The following is a 27,335-nucleotide window of genomic DNA, read 5'->3' as shown; positions in this document are numbered from 1 at the left end:
CATCATACATTAAGTTTTGGTCATCCTGATACCTGCAATTTTGTGGCATCCCTCTTTGATAAATCTTGTGGGTCTGTGACCGGGGAACACCACAGACGAGTACAGGAGACGTTTCAGTGCAACTGTAACATTCCTGACTGCCCGACAGACGGTAGCCTTGGAAACGTGCTCAGCGTCACCAATATTATACAGAAAGCTCCCGTTTGCAAGAAACCGAAGTGCAATACAAATAATATGCAATGAACTGAGAGCATGTCCGCGATGTGTCACATGCGTAATATATGGCCTGAGGATGTTATCCAAATAAATTATAGATTGTGCTGAGAAACGGTAACGTTCGCACAGAAAATCATCAGGAAATGATAAAATGTCCAAACGCGCTCTGATCACTCTCTCCCGGCGGTGAGCTCTGCGGAGAATTTGGGCTTCACGATCTACTGGCTCTTCAAGGACGGGGCAACGCCATGTCCGACACTTCCTACTGTCAGGTTTCCGACAAAGGGGCGGAGACAGTCAGGGTTAGTTGTAGTAAACCTGCTAGGGGGCAGGTTAGCTTCACGGAGTGTGTCGTCATAGTGACTCACTCAGGCTGCAGCTGAACTCGCTTTGTGAAACCGAAAACCCAGAGTTTTCGTTAACTCAGGGTATACTTACTCAGTTTTTCCACTAAACCGGCTTCCTGAAACAGGGCCCAGGTCATAACTTCTTACCTGAAGCTCATTTCACCTGACAGTCGGACTGGCGGCCGCCTTGGGTCTCTCCACCTCCAGTCCTTTCCCCCATCCACCTGCTGGCCTCCACCGCTTACTAATTTTACTGAATCTGTGAAAGCTCCACCATAGCCACTACCAAACAATTGAGTTATTTTTACACGTCTGCCAGCATCTGTCCAATCCGCCACCTTTCACTGTTTACACGGTTATGGAAAAAAAGACAACAACAACAAAACATCGGCCCATATAAAAACGAAAAATTACCATCGGCCCACCAGGCAAATGCCCGGTATGCCCGATGGCCAGTCCAGCTATGACTGGAATGTAAAAAATGGATCGTGAAGTCTCTAAACGCATAGACCAGTGGATTTCAATAATCTTTTGTTATTCAAACACAGGTACAGTGAAATTAGATTAGTTAAAGCCAACAAGAATATGAATTCAAACACAAGCAATAAATATGAAAACAAGGAATAAGAAAAAAATTAAAACAAAAATAGTCTAAATAAGAAAAGTCAGGTTTAAAGTTTAAAAAAAGAGCACTTACAAGCCAACCTCGTTGCCAAACACTAAACCTGGATAAGACATATTCTGTATTTTATTTTTGTGAGCATATACTATCATTTGTCTATGTGACCTCCATTTCCAGTTGAAACTAAATTAACAACTTGGGCTACACCACTAATTACTATAGTGATTATATAAACGTTTTGGGTTGTCTGAAAATTTCAAGTTATGTATAAAAAATTTGAGTTTGAGGTTATCATTTCAAAATGTTTGGTTATATCAATATTTGAAGCTTTGAGTAATAATAAAATTTCGGCTTATTATATAAAAATGTGGGGTTATCAATATTTGCGGTGTCAAAATCTCAGGTTGTTATACTGAACGTTTGGGTAAGATTAAAAATTGTCGTTATCGGCTTATTTTATCCAAATTTCACGTTATTGTCTCAAATTTTGGGGTTATTATATCAAAATTTAGAGATTTAGGTTGTTATATCAAAAATGTAAAATTTTGTGATCATAGTGGATGGCATGACTTGTGGATGGCACTTTTTTTCAGTGGCGGTGAAAAGCTTCCATAAAATGTAAATGTTGCACTTTTAGCGTGGTAGGTTGTTTTAGGCGTCCTGTCGCGCCTGAATGACGTCAGCCAGACGTTTACCGTCATGGCGGCGGCGGAGGGCTGTGAGGAGATGAGCGGCAACGGGGAGCTGGTAGAGTCTTCAGGTAGATGATTAACGGTGGTGAATTTAGAGTTCGTATCCGGTAGTTGTTTTACAGATGTGGTGGAGCTTTGGTTTAATCAGCCAGCGTTTTTAAAAACAAAGCCTCCAGCTGGAGCCATTGTGGGTGCAAGCATGACATGCTAGGCTAAGCTAACGTGAATTCACCTGCACGGAGAACAGTCTCTCTTTTACTTTCACTAAGTTACAATCGGGTGGGGTATACAGCTGTTGGCTGCTGTTGTGTACCCTTTTTCGACAAGTTAGTTGTAGTCTGTCAAAAACAGCCCAGAGGCGCTTTAAAACTCTGAGCTTTATATGAATGAAGCATCTCTGCAGGCGCAGACAGGAGTCGGTAAAACAAAACAAAATACTGTACGAACTCATTTTAGTTGAGTTTATTTGGCCTTTTACTAGATAAATCACAGCTGTAGGCAGTAGATAATTCTTTCCATTCTTTTCATATTTTATTCTAAAGTTTACATGTTCATGCATGGTTTCTGTTATTACCATTTTTCATTCAAAACTATTCAGGAAGTAGAAGAAACAGAAAGTGAATGAGTTACGTAACTTCAGTTAAGCAGCTGAGTATTTCTTTAAGTCTTCTTTCTATTTTTCATCACACCTGCTGAACAACAAAGAAAAGATGAAACAGAAACGATGTCATAATGGGAGTTTTATCGGGTGTTTCTTTGTGTTGTAGTCTTTTGAGTATAAATAATTTATAACTATGGGCATTTGTAAAAGGTAGGCTGTTGGATTTTTTTCTTTTGTAAAAATAATTAAAATAATAATAATTCAAATCTCATCTGTGAAAGGTCAAGAGGCATGGTATACCCTGGTCTGTCCCAGGGTTAACACATAGACAGATGACCATTTATGTCAGTGGCCAACATTTCTTTGGTCTGTCACATCAAAATGCTTTGAGACCATGTGATGACGAGTTGTCAGACTTTATAAAAGTTTTCATAAAGAAGAGATTTATTCTCTGGCACTAAAAGCAGATTAAATAATCACAGAAACAATGTAAACAATAAGATTTTGCTGGCACCAGCTGTCAGTCAAATTCTTGTATTAAACATCAATATTGGCTCAGAATGTTTTGCATTTTGGGTTTTTGGTTCAACCAAAAAGTGTATCTTTTTCAGTATCGTACATATTTTGGGTCTTAAATATATTGAGATATGCCCCTGATCTTTTCCTCTTCAGCCATGGAAGCTCCTGAGGTTCCGGCGCCACCTCTACCTGAAATGACGGAAGAGAACGGCAGTGCCGCCGTGGTTCCTGAGGCTCCTGTTGGCCCCGACCCTGCTTCCTTCTCCATGCAACCAGCCGCAGTGGATGAAGAAGGGGAGCTACCTGCAGACTTTGAGCGTCTGTGGAAGGGCGCTCATGACAATCCTCAAGACTTCACCTCCTGGACTGACCTACTGCAGTACTGTGAGCAGGAGGTGTGTTTGTTTCTTTGATTGATCTCTGATACATTTGTTTTCCGGAGATCACAAGAGATTTTTGGTGAAGAAATTTAGAGTTGCTTCGTGTGACACTTGGATTAAATGTGTCTCCTCAGGGTCACGTCACATCTTCACGTAGAGCACTAGAAGCCTTCCTTGTTCGCTATCCACTCTGCTATGGTTACTGGAAGAAATTTGCTGATCTGGAGCGCCGCGTTGGGCTTAACGACAAAGCAGAGGAGGTAACGCGAGAGAGCTTTTACTGTTCTGTCCTACTGTTATTATATAATAATACTTTCAAGGCTATTTAGAAGCGCTTTATTTAGGTAGTTAACATATATGGGTGTCCTGTGTTGTGTTAGGTGTGCATTCAGGGTCTTCAGGCAATCCCTCTCAGTGTAGATCTGTGGATCCACTACATCAATCTGCTGCTAGGAACACTAGACATGAACCTTCCTGAGTCACCCAAGCGGATTCGCAGGTACACATACACACAGACCAGATCTTACTTCCTTTTTAATCCTTCCTCTTTTTTTCCTGTTTTTTTTTTTGTTTGTTTAGTTTCATTTTTTTCTGCCTTTGCCTTCCCCATACAACTAAAATTTCTTTTTTCCAGCAAGAGCTCTGTTTTTTTTCGTAAGGTTTCCCAAAAAAGAAGTCTTTAGACGTTCATCTTTTTTTCCTGGTCTTAAAACCAATCTAATCAGATTTGGTTAAGAGAAACTGAAAGCTGATTATCATGCTTTTATTTGTTTCACAACAACCATCAGTGTGTTTGAGGATGCTGTCGCGGCAGCCGGTTTGGACTTCCACTCGGACCGGCTTTGGGATCTGTATGTTGAGTGGGAGAAGGAGCAGGGCAACATGAAGAACGCAACAGCCGTCCTGGACAGAGTCCTCAGAGTCCCCACACAGCTCTACAACACCCACTACGACAAGTACGGCCACCACCCAGTTATTTATGCTGATGTTAATGTGTTTTTCTCTACCAGCTTTACTTTTAGAATACCACATGTTATCTTCTTAATTTACTGAACTTTTAATAGTTGTTAAAATATTTCCCCATGTGCTAGGTTTTGTATCTTTTAAGGGCAACACTAAATAACTCCACTGTTCTGTCCCTTCCTTCATTTCTTCTTTTCCTCTTTTGTTAATCTAATTTGAGGTCTTACTTTATTTGTCAGGTTTAAAGAGCATCTGAACAACCATGAACCTAAAGAGGTGCTTTCTCCAGAGGAGTACGAGGAGCTGAGGGAGCTGTGCCGTCAGAGCCAGAAAGCGGAACGAGCCGAACAATCGCAGGAGGAGGAGAAGGAGAGGCCGCCGGGTGAGGAAGAGCCCGCCACACCCGAGGGCACAGACACAGTGAGTAACATCCACCTGCCTCACATTGATTAGAGATGTGTGATGTGGATTAATGTGGAGGTCACATAGACTAATAAAATGCTTTTTCTGTGTTTTAGGAGGAATTGATGCAGAAGATTAGGGAGCAGGTGTTACTACGCAGGGACAAAGTGTATCAGGACAACGAGGGAGAAGTCCGGAAGAGATGGCACTTTGAAGATGCCGTGAGTTTGTCCTTCTGTGATTCGCTGCTGCTGTAGTTTTTGTGTCTCTATCTAAGAGAATCTAGGAGAAGTAGAGGGATTATTTTCTCTCCTTTATTCATAAGTGCTTTCCTATTTCTGTGCTAATGTAGAACATTGTCCTGAATCAAGGGGTTAATGTAAGAGTTATTAGAGATGATTAACAGATTAGGTCCTGGTAGAAAACTACATATATATTAATGAGCCCTTATTGGGGAAAGTAAAAAACACCTACAGTGGCTTGCAAAAGTATTCGGCCCCCTTGAACTTTTCCACATTTTGTCACATTACAGCCACAAACATGAATCAATTTTATTGGAATTCCACGTGAAAGACCAACACAAAGTGGTGCACACGTGAGCAGTGGAACAAAAATCATACATGATTCCAAACATTTTTTACAAATAAATAACTGAAAAGTGGGGTGTGCGTAATTATTCAGCCGCCTGAGTAGGGCTGCACAATTAATCGTTAGAAAATTGCGATCTCAATTCATACTTATGTGCGATCTCATTTCCAAATGACAAGGATTTAAAAAAAAAAAAAAAGAAAAAAAACAGATGAAGATAGTATCACATTTTGATCCGGGACATAATCTGCATGGAGAAAATCCGTCCCGGTCAACCACCCAAACATCAATAACGGAAACCTTATACAGCGCTTCCCCATACCCGTCGAACTCTCGCAGGCACAAAGAAATTACGGAGGCTATCACTTATCACCTGGCTAAAGACATGGCTCCCATCAACACTGTGCAAAACGAGGGATTTAGGAAAATGATCAACACCCTAGACAAACGCTGCACAGTGCCGTCCAGCAACTATTTTTCTATTGTTGCACTACCTGCTGTATACACGCAGTGTCGAGCAACAGTGGAGACGGAATTACAACAGTACAACATTTTGCGGCAACGACAAAATGTGAGACATTTATTGTTTTTATGTTCAGTCTCAACTGTTATGAAGTTGATGTGCAGTTAATAAGTGCAATAAATATTTATATTGGAAAAGAAAATCATGAGAGAATCGTGATCTCAATTCTAAGCAAAAAAAATCGTGATTCTCATTTTATGCAAAATCGTGCAGCCCTACCCCTGACTTATACTTTGTAGAACCACCTTTTGATGCAATTATAGCTGCCAGTCTTTTAGGGTATGTCTCTACCAGCTTTGCACATCTAGAGACTGAAATCCTTTCCCATTCTTCTTTGCAAAACAGCTCCAGCTCAGTCAGATTAGATGGACAGCGTTTGTGAACAGCAGTTATCAGATCTTGCCACAGATTCTCGATTGGAGTTAGACACCAGACAGGTCAGGGATAAAGTTATTGAGAAATTTAAAGCAGGCTTAGGCTACAAAAAGATTTCCCAAGCCTTGAACATCCCACGGAGCACTGTTCAAGCGATCATTCAGAAATGGAAGGAGTATGGCACAACTGTACCAAGACAAGGCCGTCCACCTAAACTCACAGGCCGAACAAGGAGAGCGCTGATCAGAAATGCAGCCAAGAGGCCTGGACGAGCTGCAGAGATCTACAGCTCAGGTGGGGGAATCTGTCCACAGGACAACTATTAGTCGTGCACTGCACAAAGTTGGCCTTTATGGAAGAGTGGCAAGAAGAAAGCCATTGTTACAGAAAACCATAAGAAATCCCGTTTTCAGTTTGCCACAAGCCATGTGGGGGACACAGCAAACATGTGGAAGAAGGTGCTCTGGTCAGATGAGACCAAAATGGAACTTTTTGGCCAAAATGCAAAACACTGCACATCACTCTGAACACACCATCCCCACTGTCAAATATGGTGGTGGCAGCATCGTGCTCTGGGGGGGCTTCTCTTCAGCAGCGACAGGGAAGCTGGTCAGAGTTGATGGGAAGATGGATGGAGCCAAATACAGGGCAATCTTGGAAGAAAACCTCTTGGAGTCTGCAAAAGACTTGAGACTGGGGCGGAGGTTCACCTTCCAGCAGGACAACGACCCTAAACATAAAGCCAGGGCAACAATGGAAAGGTTTAAAACAAAACATATCCATGTGTTAGAATGGCCCAGTCAAAGTCCAGATCTAAATCCAATCGAGAATCTGTGGCAAGATCTGAAAACTGCTGTTCACAAACGCTGTCCATCTAATCTGACTGAGCTGGAGCTGTTTTGCAAAGAAGAATGGGCAAGGATTTCAGTCTGTAGATGTGCAAAGCTGGTAGAGACATACCCTACAAGACTGGCAGCTGTAATTGCAGCAAAAGGTGGTTTTACAAAGTATTGATTCAGGGGGCTGAATAATTACGCACACCCCACTTTACAGTTATTTATTTGTAAAAAATGTTTGGAATCATGTATGATTTTCGTTCCTCTTCTCACGTGTACACCACCTTGGATTGGTCTTTCACGTTGAATTTCAATAAAATTGATTCATGTTTGTGGCTGTAAGGTGACAAAATGTGGAAAAGTTCAACGGGAACGAATACTTTTGCAAGCCACTGTAGGTGTTTAAAAAAAAAAAGAAAAGAAAAAGATTTTTGACAAAGACAGTTGGAGGAAAAAAACCTAAAGGTTTTATTGGCAGTAATCAGAAAGTTTTAAATTCTTGGCTTCATAGGTTTTAAACTAAGATCCCTTTTTAACAAAGATGCTCCCTCCGCATTCTGTGACTACAGATCAAGCGACCGTACTTCCACGTTAAGCCACTTGATCGCCTCCAGCTCCGCACTTGGCACTCATACCTCGACTGGGAGATCACAGAGCTGAACAAGGACACGAAAGACCCCAGCCAAGGTGACTACACAGGTGATAAAGAGGCTGTTTGGTTTCCATGAATCTAAATGAAGTGTTCCAAACAGGCTCCCACACGGTTGCAATAACATGTTTATCTACAATGCGTAATCATATATCCTCATCTGCTTGTGGCTATGGAGAACCACTGACCTTCTATTAATCGCAATGTCAGTGGGTCGATCCCTGAAACCTCAGTTGCCATAATGGGGGGAAAAAAGTATTTGTAGGAATGGGTGGATGTATCAAGTTCTCAAAGTAAAAAAGCGCTGTACAGTACAGTGCATTTAGGCAAAGAGAAACCCTCTTATATGTAACAAATCTATATGACAAAATACATTTAACTTAGCAGGTTCACCTATAAATAAATAAGCATTTTTGAGCTGGGGGTCTTTATAAGTATGCAGTTTAATCCTGCAAACCCATTAAAACCAAAGTGTTTCCAACCAAAAATCTCTTTCCCTAATCTTGCCTTGAGCTGACCTGCCAGTGAGGAATGAGTTTGGGCTTTTACACAGGCACAAAACTGTGTTATAAGAGAGAGGATTAGAATTATAATGCAAGATGAAATGAGAGCCCCATTGCAGGTCTTGATTATTTTGTATTAATAATTATTGGAGGCAATCACTGTATCTGAATTTACATTTGAAATAATTGCACAGTCCTGATGGCACCAGGAGGAGGGTGTGGTTTACTAGCTGATTCCCATGTAAGAGGGCTTCTCTTTGTCATTAATCGTTTCCTGCTGGTCAAGTATCAAAACAAATATAAAGATGTTTTTGTAACTGTTTGCCCATGCTGTGCGACTGCTTTGTGACACCTCGGTCATACTAGATCCAAACCAGGCCATCACAGAGGAGTCGGAGGTCATGGCCCCTCCACAGGAACCATTGGAGGACACTATAGCTGCTCAAGATGACCACAGAGTTCGCATCCTCTTTGAACGTTGCCTGATCGCCTGCGCACTCTATGAGGAATTCTGGTCCAGGGTAAGAATGATTTGCAGATACACTTTTTTTCTGCAGGTTGATTTAAAATCTCCTTAAATTCTCCCTAAACTCAGAATTTTAGGCCTTAACACTAAAACTGCCAGGTGGGTCCTTTTGGCCCCATTCAGCAACAATAAACAGCAAAGCCAGAGAAGTCATTTCTTGAAGTTAAATAAATTTTTGTAATCAAAGTTAGTATTTAAAATTATGTCTTAGTTATTTTTATCAGTTTTGCAAATTATTTATTATTTCATTACAGATCGTAAAGGTAAAATATATACTAGAATTTACTAATAAAGAAATATTACAATAAAACAACACATACTTTTTAAAAATGCAGAGGATCAAAATGACCCTGTTACCCTTGATGTCTCTTCCATCTAATAAGTGTAAGTGCAAATTCAATGAGATCCGGCTCAAGGACAGCATAGTTGCTTCTGATCCACCTTGAAAAAGAAAAAGCTCAAATTAGGAATTAGGTAGATTTGCATCTAGAAAAAAGCCAGTCAGTAAACACCTGCCATCACCAAATATTGTTCTGCATACACGTCCGTCAGCAACATCATCAATATTCCAGCCTCAGGATGACCAACTCTACATTAACAGCTTTAACTCCTGCAACCCCAAAAACGGGACATCGGTGCTGTTTGAATAGTCATATAAAAAATAAAAAGCAGTTAAGACATGTATGCATGTGTGCTTAAATTGGCTTTTCAAAGTCTGTAAAACTTCACATAACACTGGAGGATATTTAAACTTCAGTTTGAGTTCATATGTAGTCTGCATGAATCTCTGTGTGTGTTTCTCAGTACATCCAGTACCTGGAGCTGCAGAGCGTGGACGAGGCCCGGGCGGTTTATAAACGAGCCTGTGAAATCCACCTGGCGTACAAACCCAACATCCACATGCACTGGGCGACCTTTGAGGAGAGGCACGGTATGACAAAACATTAAACACCCACCCATCCCTTTGTTCTTTATTCTTGAATGTTAACAGACACTTAAGGGCTGTACTGGACAGTCATGAAAGCTTATCATCTTCTCTATCAGGTGACTTAACTGAAGCTCGGCGAGTGTTGGAGGCCCTGGAGAAGAAACTGCCAGGTTTGGCGGTCGTCCGTATCCGCAGGGCTGCTTTGGAGAGACGAGCCGGCCAGCTGGATCAGTCGGAAGCCTTGCTGAGGGAGGCGGTGGCTGAATCCAAAGAGAAGCCCACGTTACACGCTTTCTATTCAATCAAGCTGGCTCGATTGCTGCTAAAACTGGGCAGGGACCCCAGCAGTGCCCGCAGTGTTTTACAGGAAGCGCTGGAAATTAGTCCGGTGAGATGACAGAGCACAATTCATTCATATTGCCAGAGAAATTATGTTAGACCATAAATTTGTGTAAGCTGAAAAGTGAAGACGATGCTTGCATTCTTTGTAATGACCAGCAGGGGTCGACTCTGATTGCAAAAACAATCAGAGTCGACCCCTGAAAAAGAGTCTTCCGTATTGCTCACTTGATCTGGGACCTTAGTTAACATTTTCCTGATGCTTTCGTAGGTTGAATCAGATGTTTTAAATCTCACTGAATACACACATGATGTTCAGTTTGTAAATTGTGTTTACAAACAAGCTTTGCATCCTGTATTGTTTGAGCAAACTTTAAAAAACAGAAAGAAAGAAAATTCAAATTTTAGTGGACTTTTAAAGTAGGTACTAATTGCCCCCATCCTCTTTCTTCCCTTTCATTATCCTTCTCCTCAGGATAATGATAAACTGCACATGAACCTGTTGGAGCTGGAGGTTTCAGGTGACCCCTGGGCCTCAGCCTCAGCGGTGCAGGAGTGTGTGACACGAGCTCTGGCAGCTCCTCTCGAACCTCACACCAAGATCCTCTTCTCACAGAGGGGCCTACAGTTCGCAGAGGACTACAGCAACTCTATCCAGAGGTCAGAGTTCAGAAAGAGAACTATTTTAAATTAAACTGCTCCCTTAAACCCTTTCAGGTTCTTCAGTTTTTATATGTGTGTCCTCTGCAGTGTGCTGTCTGTTTACGAGGAGCACCAGAAGCTGCTGAAGGAGCTCGGTGGAACAAAGAGAGAAGCCGAGAACGGGTGAGAGAGGGAGGAACGACTAACTAAATGTGAAATGGACTTAAACCCTGGTATTATTTAACATGTAGTCTGAATGCCTTAAAGGGGTGGGGTTTCACTTCTAGATGATTTATTTTTCTTAAAGAATAGTCCTTCATGTTATTGTCATCTGCCTCATTAATAAACATGTATAACAGCTGAGGTCTAGATGCATATTTTTGCTGAGTAAACGAGATGTGAACTGATTAGAATGAAAGTCACGCTTTCAGGATTTTCGTTCTGTAGGGATGAAGATCCAGAGAAGCTGAGCAAAACTGATGACGGCTCTGCTGTGTCTGCACAAGTCCCACCTACCATGCCGCACGTCCCCATCACCACGCCGCCTCCTCCTGTGATGGGCGCCGATATGAGCGCACAGACTGGCTACGGAGGATACAGCAGCTGGTACCAGGTAACACTCAGATTTATATAAACTCTGTATTATGTGGTTTAACATGTCTGCCTGTGTTTTATTAATAGTGGAGTAGGATCAGAATACTTTATTAATCCGAGAGTAAATTATGTAATTGTTAGATTAGGATGGGTTTGAGGCTGCATATAGAAGATGAACACAGCCTCCTATTAGTTTGAAAATGTTCAGATCTAATTTAATAGCACAAATACAGATACCTGATAATTGTGTTGTTTTTTTGTTTTTTAATGCAATTATTTGCCAAATAATGTTACCTGTTCTGTAAACGGACCATCCAAAGAAGTTTTTGTCTTCAGTTTTGATGAGAATTTCTCGTATTTTATTAGTGTGTTATTTAGCTCTAATAGATGTCTGGATTTGAATCTGTTGGTCAGCTGGGGTCTTTCTGTGTGGAGTTAACATTTTCTCCCAGAGCCTGTGTTGGTTCTGTCCGGGTGCTCCAGGTTCCTCCGTAGTCCAAAAACAGGCTTGCTGGGTTGATTGGTTCATTCTAAATTGATCATATGTGACCTATTAAGGGTGTACCCCTGCCTCCTGCCCAGTTGAACCCATCGTAATATGCTCCTGCGAGCTAGCCAAACAGGCCTATAGACTAGTGAGGGTCCCATTATACCTGCCGTCCAGGGCCAAACATAAATAGATGTGGCTGTATGACCGTTACCAGTGCTGCACATATAATAGGGCTGTCAGAAACCCCTTACAACCACCAGTCCTTTGAAAAAAACATATGTTGTCCCGGATAATCAGACCAACTTGAAAAAATTCATTTTTAGCATTTGCCCCAGGAAGCATTGTGTGACTGGGGCTTAAAATAAATTGATGGAGTTTAGCAGCTAAAGATTTAAGCTTGGAGTTCAGAAACTAATGGGCTATGTTAATGATGGCTGTAGCCATCATTTATCTACAGTCTATTGAGAATGACTAGATGCTCCTTCAAGTGGACGCTCAAGAGGTGTCTTGATTTTTCAGCCCCCGAGGTTCCAGCTTGGTTTAATGTAGCAAAGCACAGTTTAAGATGTTTTTAATCCTGTTTCCTGTTTGTCGTGGTTTTTCTCCAGCAACCACAATACGGCAGCTACGGCTACCAGAACACCTGGAACTACAACCAGGGCTACTATCCACCCAGCTAGAGAGAGCAACAGCAAAAGACCGCATCAGGCCACTGAACAATAAAACTGAACTGAACAGTCCTCCAGACTGTGGAGAAGTTTCATCCTGCTAAAGTTCATCCAGTCATTATTCTTCCCTCTCCGTCCTTCCTCTCAGTCACCTCACTGTCTCACTGGATTTATGAAAACGAGGAGTTATGGTCATTTAAAAGATCATCTTTTCATTTTTTTTTTTTCCCTGAACAGCAGGTGGAAAGATGAAAGGAAACACGGCGCTCATCTTCAGTGGCGTGTCTTTGAATTTTAATCAGAACTATTTTTGTATTCGTTGCAAGTTGACCGCTTTGCTCGTGTTTTAAAATCATCCAACTTCACAGGTGATGTATGATTGACATTTTGTACCATTCCACAGACTAGGCTATGTTTTTTTTCTAATGTATATAAAGGTGTTTTATAGTGTGTCACAACACTGTTTCTTTGTGTCATGTGTTTCTGCTTGTGTGTTCATAATTAGAGTGGGTGGGGCAAAAAATCAAATATCACACTGTAAAACTGGTGGCCTGTTTCGGGTCGCTGTGCCTTGCTCATTATCTGGAGTTTACATGTCAGAAAGAGCATTTACAAGAAAGAGAATGCCCTTTGTTTAAAATAAAGTGTTGGCTGGATGGGCACATGCAAACAGGGAAAGCGCTCGTCTTCTTCGTGGGTTTTTATTTTTAGCCAAACTAGCATAATTTCTGTGAGAAGAGGGACTGCTGTTGGTTAGCGACTGTGATCTGGGCTGAAACTCAGACACAAGATTTAAAACTTACTGAAAAAAGATGCTGAGGATTTTTTTTTTTAATAGCCAAAAAAAACAACAACCTTGAAGTTAAGGAAGGCCATCTGTAACGTGGACATTGTTAGACTTGTACATATCAAATTGAGTTAAACTGACAGCGTCTGGTTGTGATTTTTGTCTTGTATAATGCCAGCACCAGTGGCTGTTTAGTGAGGACTACAAAGTCCAAAAACTTGTGTTATTTGGTGGATTAAGTATTGATTTCAAATGTGGACAAAATGCCAAACATGTAATGTGGGAGTGAGTCGCAGCAGGAAAAGGATCTGTGGCAAACTACAAAACCCAGAGGAAAATCACTTGAGTCAACTTTAGACTTTACACAGAGATAAAATCACTAAGTCAACAAGATTGTGTAAATATGGTGTCCTGCTTAAGACCTACTTTATTAAATTTTTTGCAAATCTGTAAGAAAGTATTAAAAAAGCTCCAGATCCCCAGACAATCTGAAGCACTTTGGGTTTACATTTGAATTTTGGACTATTAACCTTGAATATTGATTAACAGATGATCCTCTAAACCGGGGGTTTCAAACTCATTTTGCACTGCGGGCTAAATACAACACACGGTAATCTTGAGTGTGCCGGACCAAAGAAACTCCCCTTTCTAAGGAAGTTTAACTACACATCAACTACAAATTGTGAAAAAAAATTGTAGACAGTGGAGGAAAAAAACCAAACTTTTCTGTCAGCCACTTGTTTATTACTTAATTACTTTGAAGCATGGGGGAGGGCTTTATCAGTAGTTATAAAACTTATGAAAATACAGTTAAAAGTCCAAAGTTTATGTCGGACCGTTGTGGAGGGCTGCATCAATAATCTGGACTTGATTCTGCTAAATGTTATTTTTATCTCTTTATAAACTTCTACTGATAACAGGAGATGTTACACTTTCACTGGAAAATTGCCCAACCCTTCTCTAAACTTTATCCCCATCCCAAGGTCGGAATTTGTCTTTCTCGATCTGTTCAATGAGACGCCTACAAAACTAATGACACCGTCCACAGCTTCAGCTGAACCTTTTGTTTGGTGATAACTGGAACATATAAAGTAGGATGGAGATGATGAGCAGAATTAAATGAACAAAGCTCACAAGTAACAAACTTTCCAAGTCAGCTTTATTTTAAGTAGATTTTTGGTGACCAGGTAGACATAGCTGTTGATATATTTAAACTTATATATAAAAAAGAAAAGGCAAACTGTCACAAAATCAGGAAGATTGTGGGGATTAAACTTAAGGTCCTTTCCGAATCAGGTGTTTTTATGGATCGGGTTAAAACTCAACAAGTTTGTTCTCTATTTTTGTCTTTAATGTGTTGAAACTATGAGTGGTGCTCCTTGAAGCAGTATCTGTCAGAAACCAGCTATCTTCACTATCAGGCTCACTGCACACACCAACCCACAGCCGGTGAAACCAGCGCAGAACAGGATGGATTCAATCAAGCCTTTTTCTTTTTGATAGTCGAACCAATTTCCTCCATATCATTTCGAGAGGAATTACACATCTGTGCTTGTATTAAGTTATCTGGCTTGTTGGGTGAAATGAAAAAGACTGCAGCTCTGTTTGTGGATCAGTCCATGTTCTGGTATCTCTGGTGTCGATGTAGTGGAAGTGGTGAGGTAGGCTCACAGAGCAGATCCTCCTGTTCTTACTTTTTGGCAACAACCAGCACAGCTGAAGGCACCAAACCTGAACACACAGAACCAAAGCAAGTCTGATTTCAATTTGTGATTTTTTTTAATCTTCACTAAATATTAAAATTATAACGTGATGATACCAAATCCAGTTTAAGCTAAGTGGCAGCCTAATGCTATTCCCAGCTCACCCAGCTCTTTGAGGGGCTTCTCCATATCCAGTTCAGTGTAGACGTGACGGGGGTAAGGTGACAGCAGCGTGAAGTCCTGACCCTCGGGCGTGTTGCCGTTCATCTGCACATAGACGCGCACTGCCGCCAGCGGCTCCTGGGCCTTGAAGACTGTTGTGATGGTCGAGCCGTCCAGCAGACGGACCTGTGAAGAAGCAGCAAAAATTAAAGTACATATTTTAAAGTTCAACGCAACACCAGTTTAGTGGATTCATTTTCATCTAAAGGCCTAAGCCCTGAAGCACACTCTGCTTATCATCCATTTTATTCTAAACACCCTGTTAGGCCTGAAGACTCTGTGCACATATTATATATGCATTTATCGAAACCTGTGACGTTCTGTTTCAAAGGGCACAGACTTCAAACTTTATTAACATACATGTAAAGTAAAATTTTAAAACCAAGTATGAATTAGGTACCTGTATCCTGGATTCATCATACTCCTTTTTAGTGGGTGGAGGGCCCTGTCTGGTGGGTGAAGACGGACTGGGCTGGCCAGGGTGGGATGACGCAGTGGTGCTCGAGGGTGCAATACCTCCAAACTTCACAGAAAAAAAAGTCCAAGTTGTTCTTGTTTCCACCAGAAGTGGAAGAATACAGAAATGGAAAATAAACTTGAAAAGTACCTTTTGTGCTCTTTCTTCTCTGTCTCTTGCTATCTTCTCTTTAACCCTTTGCCTGTTGGTAATAAAGATAAGCAACACAATGACTCAGCAACCAGAGTTAACAAAGGAACAAAGTTACTTAATCAAACACAAGTTAATCTTTATGAATGCGAACATTTTCCAATAGGTAAAGCAGAGATAAAAAATTTTCCTGGGTTATTTGTTACCTTTTTATAAAAAAACAAAACAATTGAATGTAACAAAAAGGGTTCATGGGAACAACTAGTTACAGTGAAACGCTTAGCTTTTTTATTAATAAATCCACAGTATTTAGGCTTGCAATACATTGGAAAACATCACAAAAATCAACAGCATGACTGCTATCTGCTCTTTTGTGTGTCAGTGCTCAGCTGAAGTGACCACAGTAAGTTACTTGTGCATGTTTCTCACCAGACTGTCAGAAAATGATTTCACCGAGGGTGAAACAAGGGCTTGAAATCTGTTAGTGGTATCAGCTCACAGCCCAGCACTGTGCAGCTTTATGACTTTTAACCAGAGAACACCCAAATTCTCTCCACAGATTAAAGAAGCTTCAAATTGAGAACATGTGTCAGACGTGAAAGAGTGTGGCAAACATTATGATCCCTGTAACATCACTGGGACCCTCATGTCATCCTTGCGTTGTCTGTTTCCAACAGTCTGGTCAGAAACATGCACAAGAATAGCCGTTTAAACTTGATTCTGTAGGGCTCTGGCTGTGCTCCTCCTCACACAAGCAGACACCAGATACCAGCCCTGTTGCTGTGCTGATGCTCTTCTACAGCCCATCCATCTGTCATGAGATTATGCTGGGAGACAATTATCGGGCAGAGTAACATTATACTATTTAAAAAGCAACAGAATGCCTTTTAGCCAAGCTAGTCCTGTATATGAGATGGTGGGATTTCCTAGTCTTGGGCCTGTAAGACTGAAAGTTTGTTTTTATGAGAATAAACATGTCAGATAGGGTTGGGCCATAACATACTGTTCACGGTAATACCGGTATAATGTTGGGCAACGATAAGAAAATGGAATATCGCGATAGAATATGGGTCAAACGCACATGCGCAGTGCCTTTGTTTTTATACGCACATGGCGGAAAAAGCATGGCAGCTACGGAGAATGAGAAGGTCGAAAGCGGATCATTGAATGAAACAGATGAACCAGAATTGGTTTGTAAAAATGCTGCAGCTTCAGTGGTGTGGAACTGGTTTGGCTTTCGTCCGTCAGATACACAACAAAGCACTATTTTTGGTAGAGCATGCTAGCGGGCTGTCGTTATTACCGTGTTTTTTGGAAAATACGGCACACTTAAAATCAATCCTTTGATTTTTCTGAAAATCGACAGAGCCCCTTATAATCCCGTGTGTCTTATGTATGAATTCTGGTTGTGTTTACTGACCTCGAAACGATTTTGTGTCGTACATGGCGCTCGAAAATCTGTCAAATGTTTTAGTACGACTTTGCTAAGCTAGAAACCCGCACCGCTTGATGGACTGTCGGAGCATTACGGCTATCGTAGGCAGGAGCCTCGCGGAGTGATACGTACTGTGCTTCAACATAATATTACCGTATTGTGTGTGTATAACCTCTTTTTAACTTTTGTGGATATTATACATGGTTATGCTGAGGATATGTCGGCCAATTTCCACTGGAAACGCCTTTTGGTTAAACTGTCAGCAAGGATTTTGCATTTGCACTGTTAAATTTTTATATAACTTTAATGCACATAAAAAACAGCTGCTTGTTTAAGTAAAAATACATTGATTTTTTTTTTTTTGCACTAATAAAGTTGTGGAGTTGTAAAGTATTTTGTCTAGTGTCAGTTATATCATCAGTTATATCATTATTGCAAATTTTCAAATGTATATCATATAAATATTTTTGGTCATATCGCCCTGCTCTAATGTCAGACATTTGGGAGCGAAGCCAAAGAAGTGTCTTTTTGACTGAATGGTTATTAGACTCTATGTACTCTGGTATGCAATCCTTCTCCAAACCTAATTATCACGTTCTCTAACTGTATGTGTGTTGTTGAAAAACATACCTTGCCATTTTGTCCTCCATCTTCTCCCTCTGACGCTGCTCAGCAATTTTTTTCATTTCATCGTCCTGCAGTTTTTGGCGCATCTGCTGCAGCTCCTGGCCCTGCTTCCTCCGCTGCTTCTCCCTCTCCACCTCTTCTGCCCGCTCTCGCTCTCTTCTCTCCGCCTGCTTCACCCGCATCAGCTCCTCGAGCCTGAAAAACAGACACAGCTTAAATTACACACGTGCTTCTATATTCAATATGCACACTGCTAATCAGTAAAATGCACTTTGAGTATCCTCTGACCTCTTGACTTGCTCATTTTTCTCCTCTTCTGTCATTGGCCGTTTGACGCCGTCCTCTGTCTCAATGTAGCCGATGTCTCCACCTGCTATTCCTGATGCCGAAGCAAACAGGCAAGACAACGTGAAAACTTTGACAGCTTACTTCCGACTACTAACAAACGCAAAACAAGACAAGAGGCCCATCTAAAATCAAATACCACAAACCTTAAAACAACACAGCAGTGCCAATGAACCACAACGAAACATCAAGGAAGTGACTCAACCACTTGACACAACATTTTTGAGATAAAGAGCTAGATAAGATAGATTTACTGGGGGTGCATATCCTGTAACTGAATTTAGCTATATGCACGCGCACACGCACATATATATATACATATATATATACATATATATATATATATATATATATATATATATATATATATATACACACACATATATATATATATATATATGTGATTTTAACATATATATACACATATATATATATATATATATATATATATATATATATATATATATATATATATATATATATATATATGTATGTATATATATATATATATACATATATATATATATACATACATACATACATACATACATACATATATATACATATATACATATACATATATACATATACATATATACATATATAAAAAAAAAAAAACACCCAGCACGCCCCTGCGGGCGGTTTATCCTTCAAGCTCGGGTCCTCTACCAGAGGCCTGGGAGCTTGAGGGTCCTGCGCAGTATCTTAGCTGTTCCCAGGACTGCGCTCTTCTGGACAGAGATCTCCGATGTTATTCCCGGGATCTGCTGGAGCCACTCGCCTAGCTTGGGAGTCACCGCACCTAGTGCTCCGATTACCACGGGGACCACCGTTACCTTCACCCTCCACATCCTCTCGAGCTCTTCTCTGAGCCCTTGGTATTTCTCCCGCTTCTCGTGTTCCTTCTTCCTAATATTGCTGTCATTCGGAACCGCTACATCGATCACTACGGCCGTCTTCTTCTGTTTGTCTACCACCACTATGTCCGGTTGGTTAGCCACCACCATTTTGTCCGTCTGTATCTGGAAGTCCCACAGGATCTTAGCTCGGTCATTCTCCACCACCCTTGGGGGCATCTCCCATTTTGACCTCGGGACTTCCAGGTTATACTCGGCACAGATGTTCCTGTACACTATGCCGGCCACTTGGTTATGGCGTTCCATGTATGCCTTGCCTGCTAGCATCTTGCACCCTGCTGTTATGTGCTGGATTGTCTCTGGGGCATCTTTACACAGCCTGCACCTGGGGTCTTGCCTGGTGTGATAGACCCCAGCCTCTATGGATCTTGTGCTCAGAGCTTGTTCTTGTGCTGCCATGATTAGTGCTTCTGTGCTGTCTTTCAGTCCAGCTTTGTCCAGCCACTGGTAGGATTTCTGGATATCAGCCACCTCCCCTATCTGCCGGTGGTACATACCGTGCAGGGGCCTGTCCTTCCATGATGGTTCCTCGTCTCCCTCCTCTTTCTTGGGTTTCTGCTGCCTGAGGTATTCACTGAGCACTCGGTCAGTTGGGGCCATCTTCCCAATGTATTCTTGGATGTTCGTTGTCTCATCCTGGACTGTGGTGCTGACACTCACCAGTCCCCGGCCCCCTTCCTTCCGCTTAGCGTACAGCCTCAGGGTGCTGGATTTGGGGTGAAACCCTCCATGCATGGTAAGGAGCTTTCTTGTCTTTATGTCAGTGGCTTCTATCTCCTCCTTTGGCCAGCCTATTACCCCAGCAGGGTACCTGATCACGGGCAGGGCGTACGTGTTGATGGCCCGGATCTTGTTCTTACCATTCAGCTGACTCCTCAGGACTTGCCTGACCCTCTGCAGGTACTTGGTGGTTGCAGCTTTTCTAGCGGCCTCTTCATGGTTCCCATTCGCCTGTGGGATCCCCAAGTACTTGTAACTGTCCTCTATGTCTGCAATGTTGCCTTCTGGTAGTTCAATCCCCTCAGTTCTGACTACCTTCCCTCTCTTTGTTACCATCCGACTACACTTCTCCAGTCCGAACGACATTCCAATGTCATTGCTGTATAGCCTGGTAGTGTGGATCAGTGAATCGATGTCTCGTTCACTCTTGGCATACAGCTTGATGTCATCCATGTACAGGAGGTGGCTGACAACTGCTCCGTTCCGTAGTCGGTATCCGTAGCCAGTCTTGTTAATGATCTCACTGAGGGGGTTCAGGCCTATGCAGAACAGCAGTGGGGACAGAGCATCTCCTTGGTAGATCCCGCACTTGATGGTGACTTGTGCTATGGGCTTGGAGTTGGCCTCTAGTGTTGTACGCCACATCCCCATTGAGTTCCTGATGAAGGCTCTTAGGGTCCCATTGATCTTGTACAATTCTAGGCATTCCAGTATCCAGCTGTGGGGCATTGAGTCATAGGCCTTCTTGTAATCAATCCAGGCAGTGCACAGGTTGGTCAGTCTGGTCTTGCAGTCTCGGCTGATTGTTCTGTCTACCAGTAGCTGGTGTTTTGCGCCTCTGGTATTCTTGCCAATTCCTTTCTGTGTCCCGCTCATGTATTGACCCATGTGCCTGTTCATCTTAGCCGATATGATGCCTGACAGGAGCTTCCATGTAGTACTGAGGCAGGTTATTGGTCGGTAGTTGGAGGGGACCGGTCCCTTCTTGGGGTCCTTGGGGATCAGGACCGTCCGGCCTTCAGTTAGCCATTCCGGGTGTCTCTCGTTAACTAGCAGCTGGTTCATTTGTGCTGCCAGACGCTCGTGGAGTGCAGTCAGCTTCTTCAGCCAGTAGGCGTGAACCATGTCGGGCCCTGGTGCTGTCCAACTCTTCATACTGGAGACCCTTTCTTGGATATCTGCCACTGTGATGGTTACTGGACCCTGTTCAGGGAGGTCGCTGTGGTCTGCCCTCAGATCCTCTAGCCACTGAGCATTGCCGTTATGGGTTGCATCCTTCTCCCATATGCTCTTCCAGTATTGCTCCGTCTCCAGCCTTGGTGGTGCTGTTCTCTTATTGTTCCCTTGCCACTGAGAGTACACCTTTGCTGGTTCTGTGGAGAACAGCTGGTTTATTCTCCTGCCTTCTATCTCTCTGGTGTACCTCCTCAAGCGGCTGGCCAAGGCTGTGAGTCTTTGCTTGGCAGTTTCCAAGGCCTCAGGTATGGACAGCTTGCTGTATTTCTTAGGCACCTTATTTGTCGCACCTTTCTGCAACTCCGTTAGTTGGCTAACCTCCCTCTAGCCTCCTTCTCCATGGAGGGTACTGCCCCTTGTCGCTGTTCAACTTGTAGCCAAGCATCTCACTGATCACTGTTGCCGTATTGTAGATGAGCTTGTTAGTGTCGGTAATCGTGGTTGTAGGTATTGCCCGTAGTGCTGCATTAACATCATCTAGCAGACCTTCTGAGGGTACTTCACGTAATCTTGGTAACCGGCTACGGGGGATCCAGGTTTCAAGCTTGGCCATGATCCTATTTTTCAGGTCAGTTCCTCTCGCACTCAACGATCCTTCTCCTATCGCACTTGGGGCTATGTACCCAATCTCGGGTGATGATATCTCCCCCCTGACCTGGCGTCCTGACTCCTCCTTGCCGTAGCATTTGTGTTGTACCTCGTCAATCTCTAGCTGTGAGAGCAGTCCCTTCTTTCGAATGTTGGAACACTGAGCTACTAGTTGTTTCGCCGTCATTGTGGATGTTGGGTATCGAAGAATCCATAGGTCCCTCATCCTATTCATGTAGCCCCTTCCGCCAGGGTTACTTGCGTAGTAGCATTCCAACAATGCCCTGTTTTCGTCTCTTGCCCACCGATGCCTTCTTGTTCCAGTAGCCCACTTTTCGTCAGGGTGCCCTGGTTCCTCAACACCTGACGCGGACCTTGTTGATCCGGGCGACGTCCGAGCCGGCATGCCTTCATATTTATCTGTCTCGCTCATGTCTGCGGTAGGCTTGCTTAGCATAGGGGGTCTAGCCTTAGGACCCTTACTGGATACAGACGCCCCAGGCAGGAATCGAACTTGCGATCCTCTGTTCCAAAGGCGTGTAGTCTAACCACTACGCTATCCAGCTGCTCTATATATATATATATATATATATATATATATATATACACACACACACACACACACACACACACACACACACACACGATTGACTGGTATAGCTATCAAAGGCAAAATAGTGTAATTTTACCATTTCCTTTTGGATATACAGCACAGGTGCACACATTCAGTATGACCACACTTACTGCAAATGTGGCGGTCTGATTGGTCAGATCTATTTATTTGGATCCAAATCAAGTCAAAAAATTTTTTTTAACACATTAAATATTCACACGGATTTTACACGTCCAGTGTGTAAAGTCCTTAAGAGTAGATACATTTAGGTTGTCTAGTGGTATATTCAATCACACTGAAAATCTGTGGGTGACTTTTCTTTCCTGCCCCTTTAATGACATACCTTCAAAACTTTCCTGCCCCTCCTGACCTTCAGAGCTGTCCGCTGTGCTGGGCTGGCTCTGTGCTTCTCCTCCCAGGATGTTGCCCGCTGGCGGCACATAGGGCTCATCGATGTCTGGGTCATTTTCGTGTTCCATTAGCCTGAGGAGAGTGCGTAAGCAAAATGTATTACTTTCCAACAGCCACAAAGAGCTTTACAGAGGTCTAGATAACATTTTTAAACACCCTATTTCAAGTAAAAATGGACACACACAAACAAAGTAAAAAAAACCCACAAAATCTGAAAAGATTAGTTTTAAACTGCCTTTTAAAGAATACCACAAAGTCAAGGGTGCAAAGAGTGTGTGACAAGCTATTCCAAAGTTTTGGAATATTAGTTTTCAGGCGGGTATGAGGAACCACAAACAGGTCTAAGAACTTGGTTTGAAGAATAGGACTGGAGTAGTAGCAGGGAGACTATCTAGGAGGGGGCTGCACCCCATAAAGCCATAAAAGTGAGAACCAAGATTTTTAACTGAAAGCTAATCCTGACAGGAAGTCAGTGTGAAAGCTTTAAAAATATGGTGATATGAGAAAGTTTATAATGAGTTAAAAGCCTCACAGTAGCATCTTGCACAGATTAGATGCGATTAATAAATGTTTCAGTCCGACAAGAAAACAGTCCAATCCAAGTGAGAGGAGATGAAGGCACACACAAGCATTTCTAATTCACTTTTTGAGACAACACTACAAAGTTAATCAATATTTCTTAAACTGAAAAAACAACAGTCACTTATCCGATCACCACAATCATGTTTACATTGGGAAATGAAAACCACTGGATAGTTTTATGAGGGAAACTGGCGTGTGCAGCTGGACTGTGGCACCAAGTTAAGTGATGACAGAGGGAAAATGTTAATGTGGGAGGTTTCAAAGTACCGTAGTGTGTTGTTATTCTGAGTGCTAAACTCACCAATCCATGGCTTGCTCAATTCCCTGGTTCCCTGTGTTGGCCACTGCCTTCTCTCTAAAGACAGATTATGATAATATGATAGATAATGTAGACACAGTTTAATTTCCTTGAAATCAGCTTCAAACCTGAAATCCAAATAAACCAATAAAAAATGTGTGCATCAGGGATCACTCACGCTCTGTTTCGATCAAACCCCATCTCCAGCAGACTCTCGAGTGTTGTTAGCTCTGCCATTTTGACCTGAAACAATACAGGAACGTTAACGAGGAGTTCATCGTCTAACGTACTGGTACAATGCTTTCATTTGATGATGAAAAGAACCCAAAGGACTTCTAACCAAACTAAAGTTAGTGCAAGAGCTCATGACTTTATTTTAGCCGACTAAAGCAGCTACACTGACCACTATTGTCCGAATATAACACTGCGTGAATATAAATAAACGATTCCTTTACTAGCAGCTTACCAAAACACAAATTTATTCCCGCTACACATATACAGTTATTTGATATAATAAATACCATCGTGATGAGAGCTAAAATTAGCTTTAATGTGGCTAACGTTCAAATTGCGAAAGCTAACTGGGAAGCCTCGCTGGCTAGCACGATTAGAAACAATTAGGAACTCCAATAAGCTCTTCATCACTTGTGCCGTTAATGTTAGTTTGTATACTTGAGCTAAATGCAAACTGACGTGCCAGTTTATTTATGTACGGAGGAAATATGAGCTAATATACCCAGTGAAGGTAGGGATAGTTAGCTACTCACACATCGGACAACACCGCTTCACCAGTAAGGAAGCCCACGCGAGTCAAAAAGAACAACGCGAAATTCACGCTTATTAGAAAGAACGATTTTTGAAGTCTTAAGATTTGTTTAAAAAACAAACAACATACAGATCCTCCACTTACTGGGGACACTTTGACGACGCTATCTTCACGTTTATACACCTTGAGCTTCTACTGAGTTATACTTCAAATGAATGAATAAGCCTCCCTAACATGCAAATAATGAACAGTAACACGTAAGCTACTGCAGGGTTCACCTGACCCCATCTATTCATCACCTCTGCGACAGCATATCAATACCGGGGTACTAAAACGATGTCAAATGATAAACAATGCAAAATATCTACAGGAACTAAATCAAATATCTTTTTTAAGGAAAAAAACATTCTTACACCAGTTTCTTTAAATCACTGGTGAAATAGTATAGATTGGTGAAAGTAGTGCCCTAGGTCAGAGTGTAGAAATACTCTGTTCGAAGCAGGATTTTAATTCTACTATTATTACTGATGTGGCCTGAGTAGGATAAAGTATATAAATCAAGGTGTTTACCTCTGAAATAAAGATTAAGTGAATATTAAATCATTACTTCACTACGTCTATTTATGGTTTTAAAGAATATAATTTGGTGTGAAATATGGTGTTAAACCAAATTCCCGTCAAAGTCAATGAGATCAGGAAACACATTGAGTGTGTTACTGGTTTAGATGTGCTATTTAAGAACTATTTATAAATGCATCTAACTGGCTTGGAGGAAGATGAAGAGGCTCTCCCTTTGTAACTCATTTACAATTATTGTTCTCACACTTTGACCAAAGACACATGCAGGAATGAACTGTTTGCAGGAATCACTCACTTTGAGCTTGAGCCAAATGCACTTTACAAATTTGTTTCAGGCAAACACTCTTTGTCTTCAAAAGTCATCTTCAAAACAACACCGTAAAGTAACACTGTTAATAGAAACGCCTTCAAATCTGGGTCATTTTTAAACGGTTTGTGTTTTGGGGGATACATAAGGTCTTATTATTGTCTATAATTTACAAATCGTTTGAAAAAAAAAATCATATATCATCTTGTAGTCACTTCAAAAGTCCAGTCCAGATTTGGATTTGATAGATATCCAAGACCAGAATAAACAGTACAACTTGATGGAGTTGGCCCAGATTTTGACTATTCATCAATCATTTCTTTAAAGTAATCTCATAATGTTCTTTCCATTTAGATATTTAATCAGGGGATTTTATTAAACCGCGCCCCAGTAAGAGTGAGTGAGAGAGAGAGAGAGTGAAATGTGTCAGCAGAGGAATTATGTCCACTGATGATTAGGGGTGGGGGAGGCCTGATGAGAAGGTCGGATGATCTTATTGGCTGCTCTGCTGCATGTATGATTTCATCTCATCTGCGTGTCTCCGTGGGTGTTCAAACACAATGCAATTTGCTGACTTTTATGTGCAGGTTGGGTTTGTTACATATTTACAGTAAGTGTAATGATTAATTTTTCTCTCCCCCACGTAGTCTTAAGCAGCCCTCATTCACGAGCCTACCATTACTCAGAGACTCCGCTCACTGCTGGGTGTCTTTTTTGTAAAAACGCTCTTATTTACTATTTATTCGTTTGTCTTTTTTCCCCCTCACACTTATATTTTGTTCTTTTTTTATCTGGGTTTTACTTGTCTTGTGTTTTCCTTTTACAATTAATAACTGAAGAAGCTTTGCCTGCAGCTTTTACTGGGTAAGTATTAACTTTTCTTTTACATTCTAGAAAGCAAACTAACTCAAGAGATTAACAAGACCAGTTTATTTCACCATGCATCTAATCTGCTTGCACACTGCAGGACAAACCCTGTAATATGTATTTGTATATATGTTAAAATGAGAACAGTTGATCACAGAGGATCTTTTAAGGAAATTAGATGATTCATTTATAATGAATTCAAGTGCCTTCAAAAGCAAACACGTTCTGTGCGAACATGTGTGTAATTTACAAAGATGTTTGGTGTCATTTCGGTAACAAAGACGATATTGTACCTATTCAGATAAAAATGATTATAGTATGAATACATTTCAGTTTCTGCAGGTTCTAACTCTGAGATGATAAGCGTGAGGATTTTCCCAGCATTAAAAATGTTGGTTTAATATGTGGTATTTGATTTCCTGACGTCACCTTTCTCTGTCCAGACCGAGTTCATTCTAGTTTCCGTGCTCGGCCTCATGGTGCACATTATCTGAAGACGCTAATGACCCTTCATAATGGAATTATCTGTTAACAATATATAGCAGGGCGGCCAAAGTCGAAGGAGACAATGGGGTGAAGTTCTCGCCAGGCTGCCCTTATATTGCTTTATGGTTCTCTGAGGCTTTTTTCTTCTTTTTACAGAAGGAGAGGATTAAAGGTCAAATTTCACCGAGGATATTCAGTGAGATTCTGGGAAGAAGATGAGCTACACACAAGAAAATGATGCTCGTTCCTGTTTACCACTTGTGTTAAAGATCCTTTCAACACCTAATATAAAAAGAAATAGCACAATAGATCTATTTATTTTTTACTAGGGTTACTGGAACCATTGTTAACTTCTAGGAGCACGTGTTCTTGGAGGGAATGAGCCTGATTTTTATTGGCATCAGAAGGGACACATGTAATCTTAGAGGCAGTAAAAGCCAAGATTAGAAGATAAAATAGTGGATGATACTAAGTCTTTATTGGGTGTGGGTAGTATTGTGACATGAAAGCTGAAGTATCATGTGTAATAAAATGATTCAAGTTCATGTAGTCAGAAACAGATGACCAAAAGAGGGCAGCATTAATTCATATGATTTAAAAGTGGACCATGATGCTGCCGCCCCCTTCCAGTTTGCAGTACTCTGAAATGCTTGTCTGGCTGATCAAGAGTACGAACAATACAGACTGTAGTGGTAGCCCCACAAAAATAGGAAAGCCCAGAGGAGTTGTTTAAGGTAAGTTTTGGTTATATTCAGTTTTGCCAACTGAATATATGACAGGAAAAACACTTAAATAGAAGATGCCAGCAGAATGAGTGTACATCCAATGCCGTGGTC

General features: G+C 41.6%; 2 protein-coding genes across 4 annotated transcripts; one reads left to right on the top strand and one right to left on the bottom strand.

The window, feature by feature from the left end:
- The first annotated feature begins 1,884 nt into the window (after positions 1–1,884).
- Positions 1,885–12,561, top strand: LOC146638972 (pre-mRNA-processing factor 39). Its single transcript, XM_085372128.1, has 15 exons — positions 1,885–1,945; positions 3,151–3,392; positions 3,512–3,637; positions 3,758–3,876; positions 4,166–4,333; positions 4,580–4,760; positions 4,859–4,963; positions 7,634–7,763; positions 8,583–8,737; positions 9,547–9,673; positions 9,787–10,058; positions 10,485–10,669; positions 10,760–10,834; positions 11,099–11,264; positions 12,344–12,561. Exons 1-15 carry the CDS (start codon positions 1,885–1,887, stop codon positions 12,413–12,415), a joined length of 2,184 nt encoding a protein of 727 aa, XP_085228254.1. The 3' UTR covers positions 12,416–12,561.
- A 1,484-nt stretch (positions 12,562–14,045) lies between these two features.
- ubxn1 (UBX domain protein 1) lies at positions 14,046–24,441 on the bottom strand. 3 transcript variants are annotated; one of them, XM_085372116.1, is made up of 10 exons: positions 24,405–24,441; positions 23,673–23,737; positions 23,498–23,551; positions 22,547–22,686; positions 18,073–18,163; positions 17,788–17,979; positions 15,723–15,774; positions 15,516–15,638; positions 15,058–15,241; positions 14,046–14,921 (listed from the first exon to the last, which is right to left on the bottom strand). In XM_085372116.1, exons 2-10 carry the CDS (start codon positions 23,729–23,731, stop codon positions 14,881–14,883), a joined length of 936 nt encoding a protein of 311 aa, XP_085228242.1. In that variant the 5' UTR covers positions 23,732–23,737; positions 24,405–24,441; the 3' UTR covers positions 14,046–14,880. The 3 variants fall into 3 exon arrangements, with proteins under 3 accessions (XP_085228242.1, XP_085228226.1, XP_085228234.1); XM_085372100.1 differs by lacking the exon at positions 24,405–24,441 and adding an exon at positions 24,262–24,299; XM_085372108.1 differs by lacking the exon at positions 24,405–24,441 and adding an exon at positions 24,231–24,277.
- Positions 24,442–27,335: the final 2,894 nt, after the last annotated feature.

Source organism: Diplotaxodon limnothrissa, linkage group LG2 (genome assembly GCF_057381915.1).
Source record: "Diplotaxodon limnothrissa isolate DT_005_m linkage group LG2, D_limnothrissa_male_GT1.1, whole genome shotgun sequence".
NCBI lineage: Eukaryota > Metazoa > Chordata > Actinopteri > Cichliformes > Cichlidae > Diplotaxodon > Diplotaxodon limnothrissa.
This window is presented reverse-complemented; position numbering and strand designations above follow the sequence as displayed.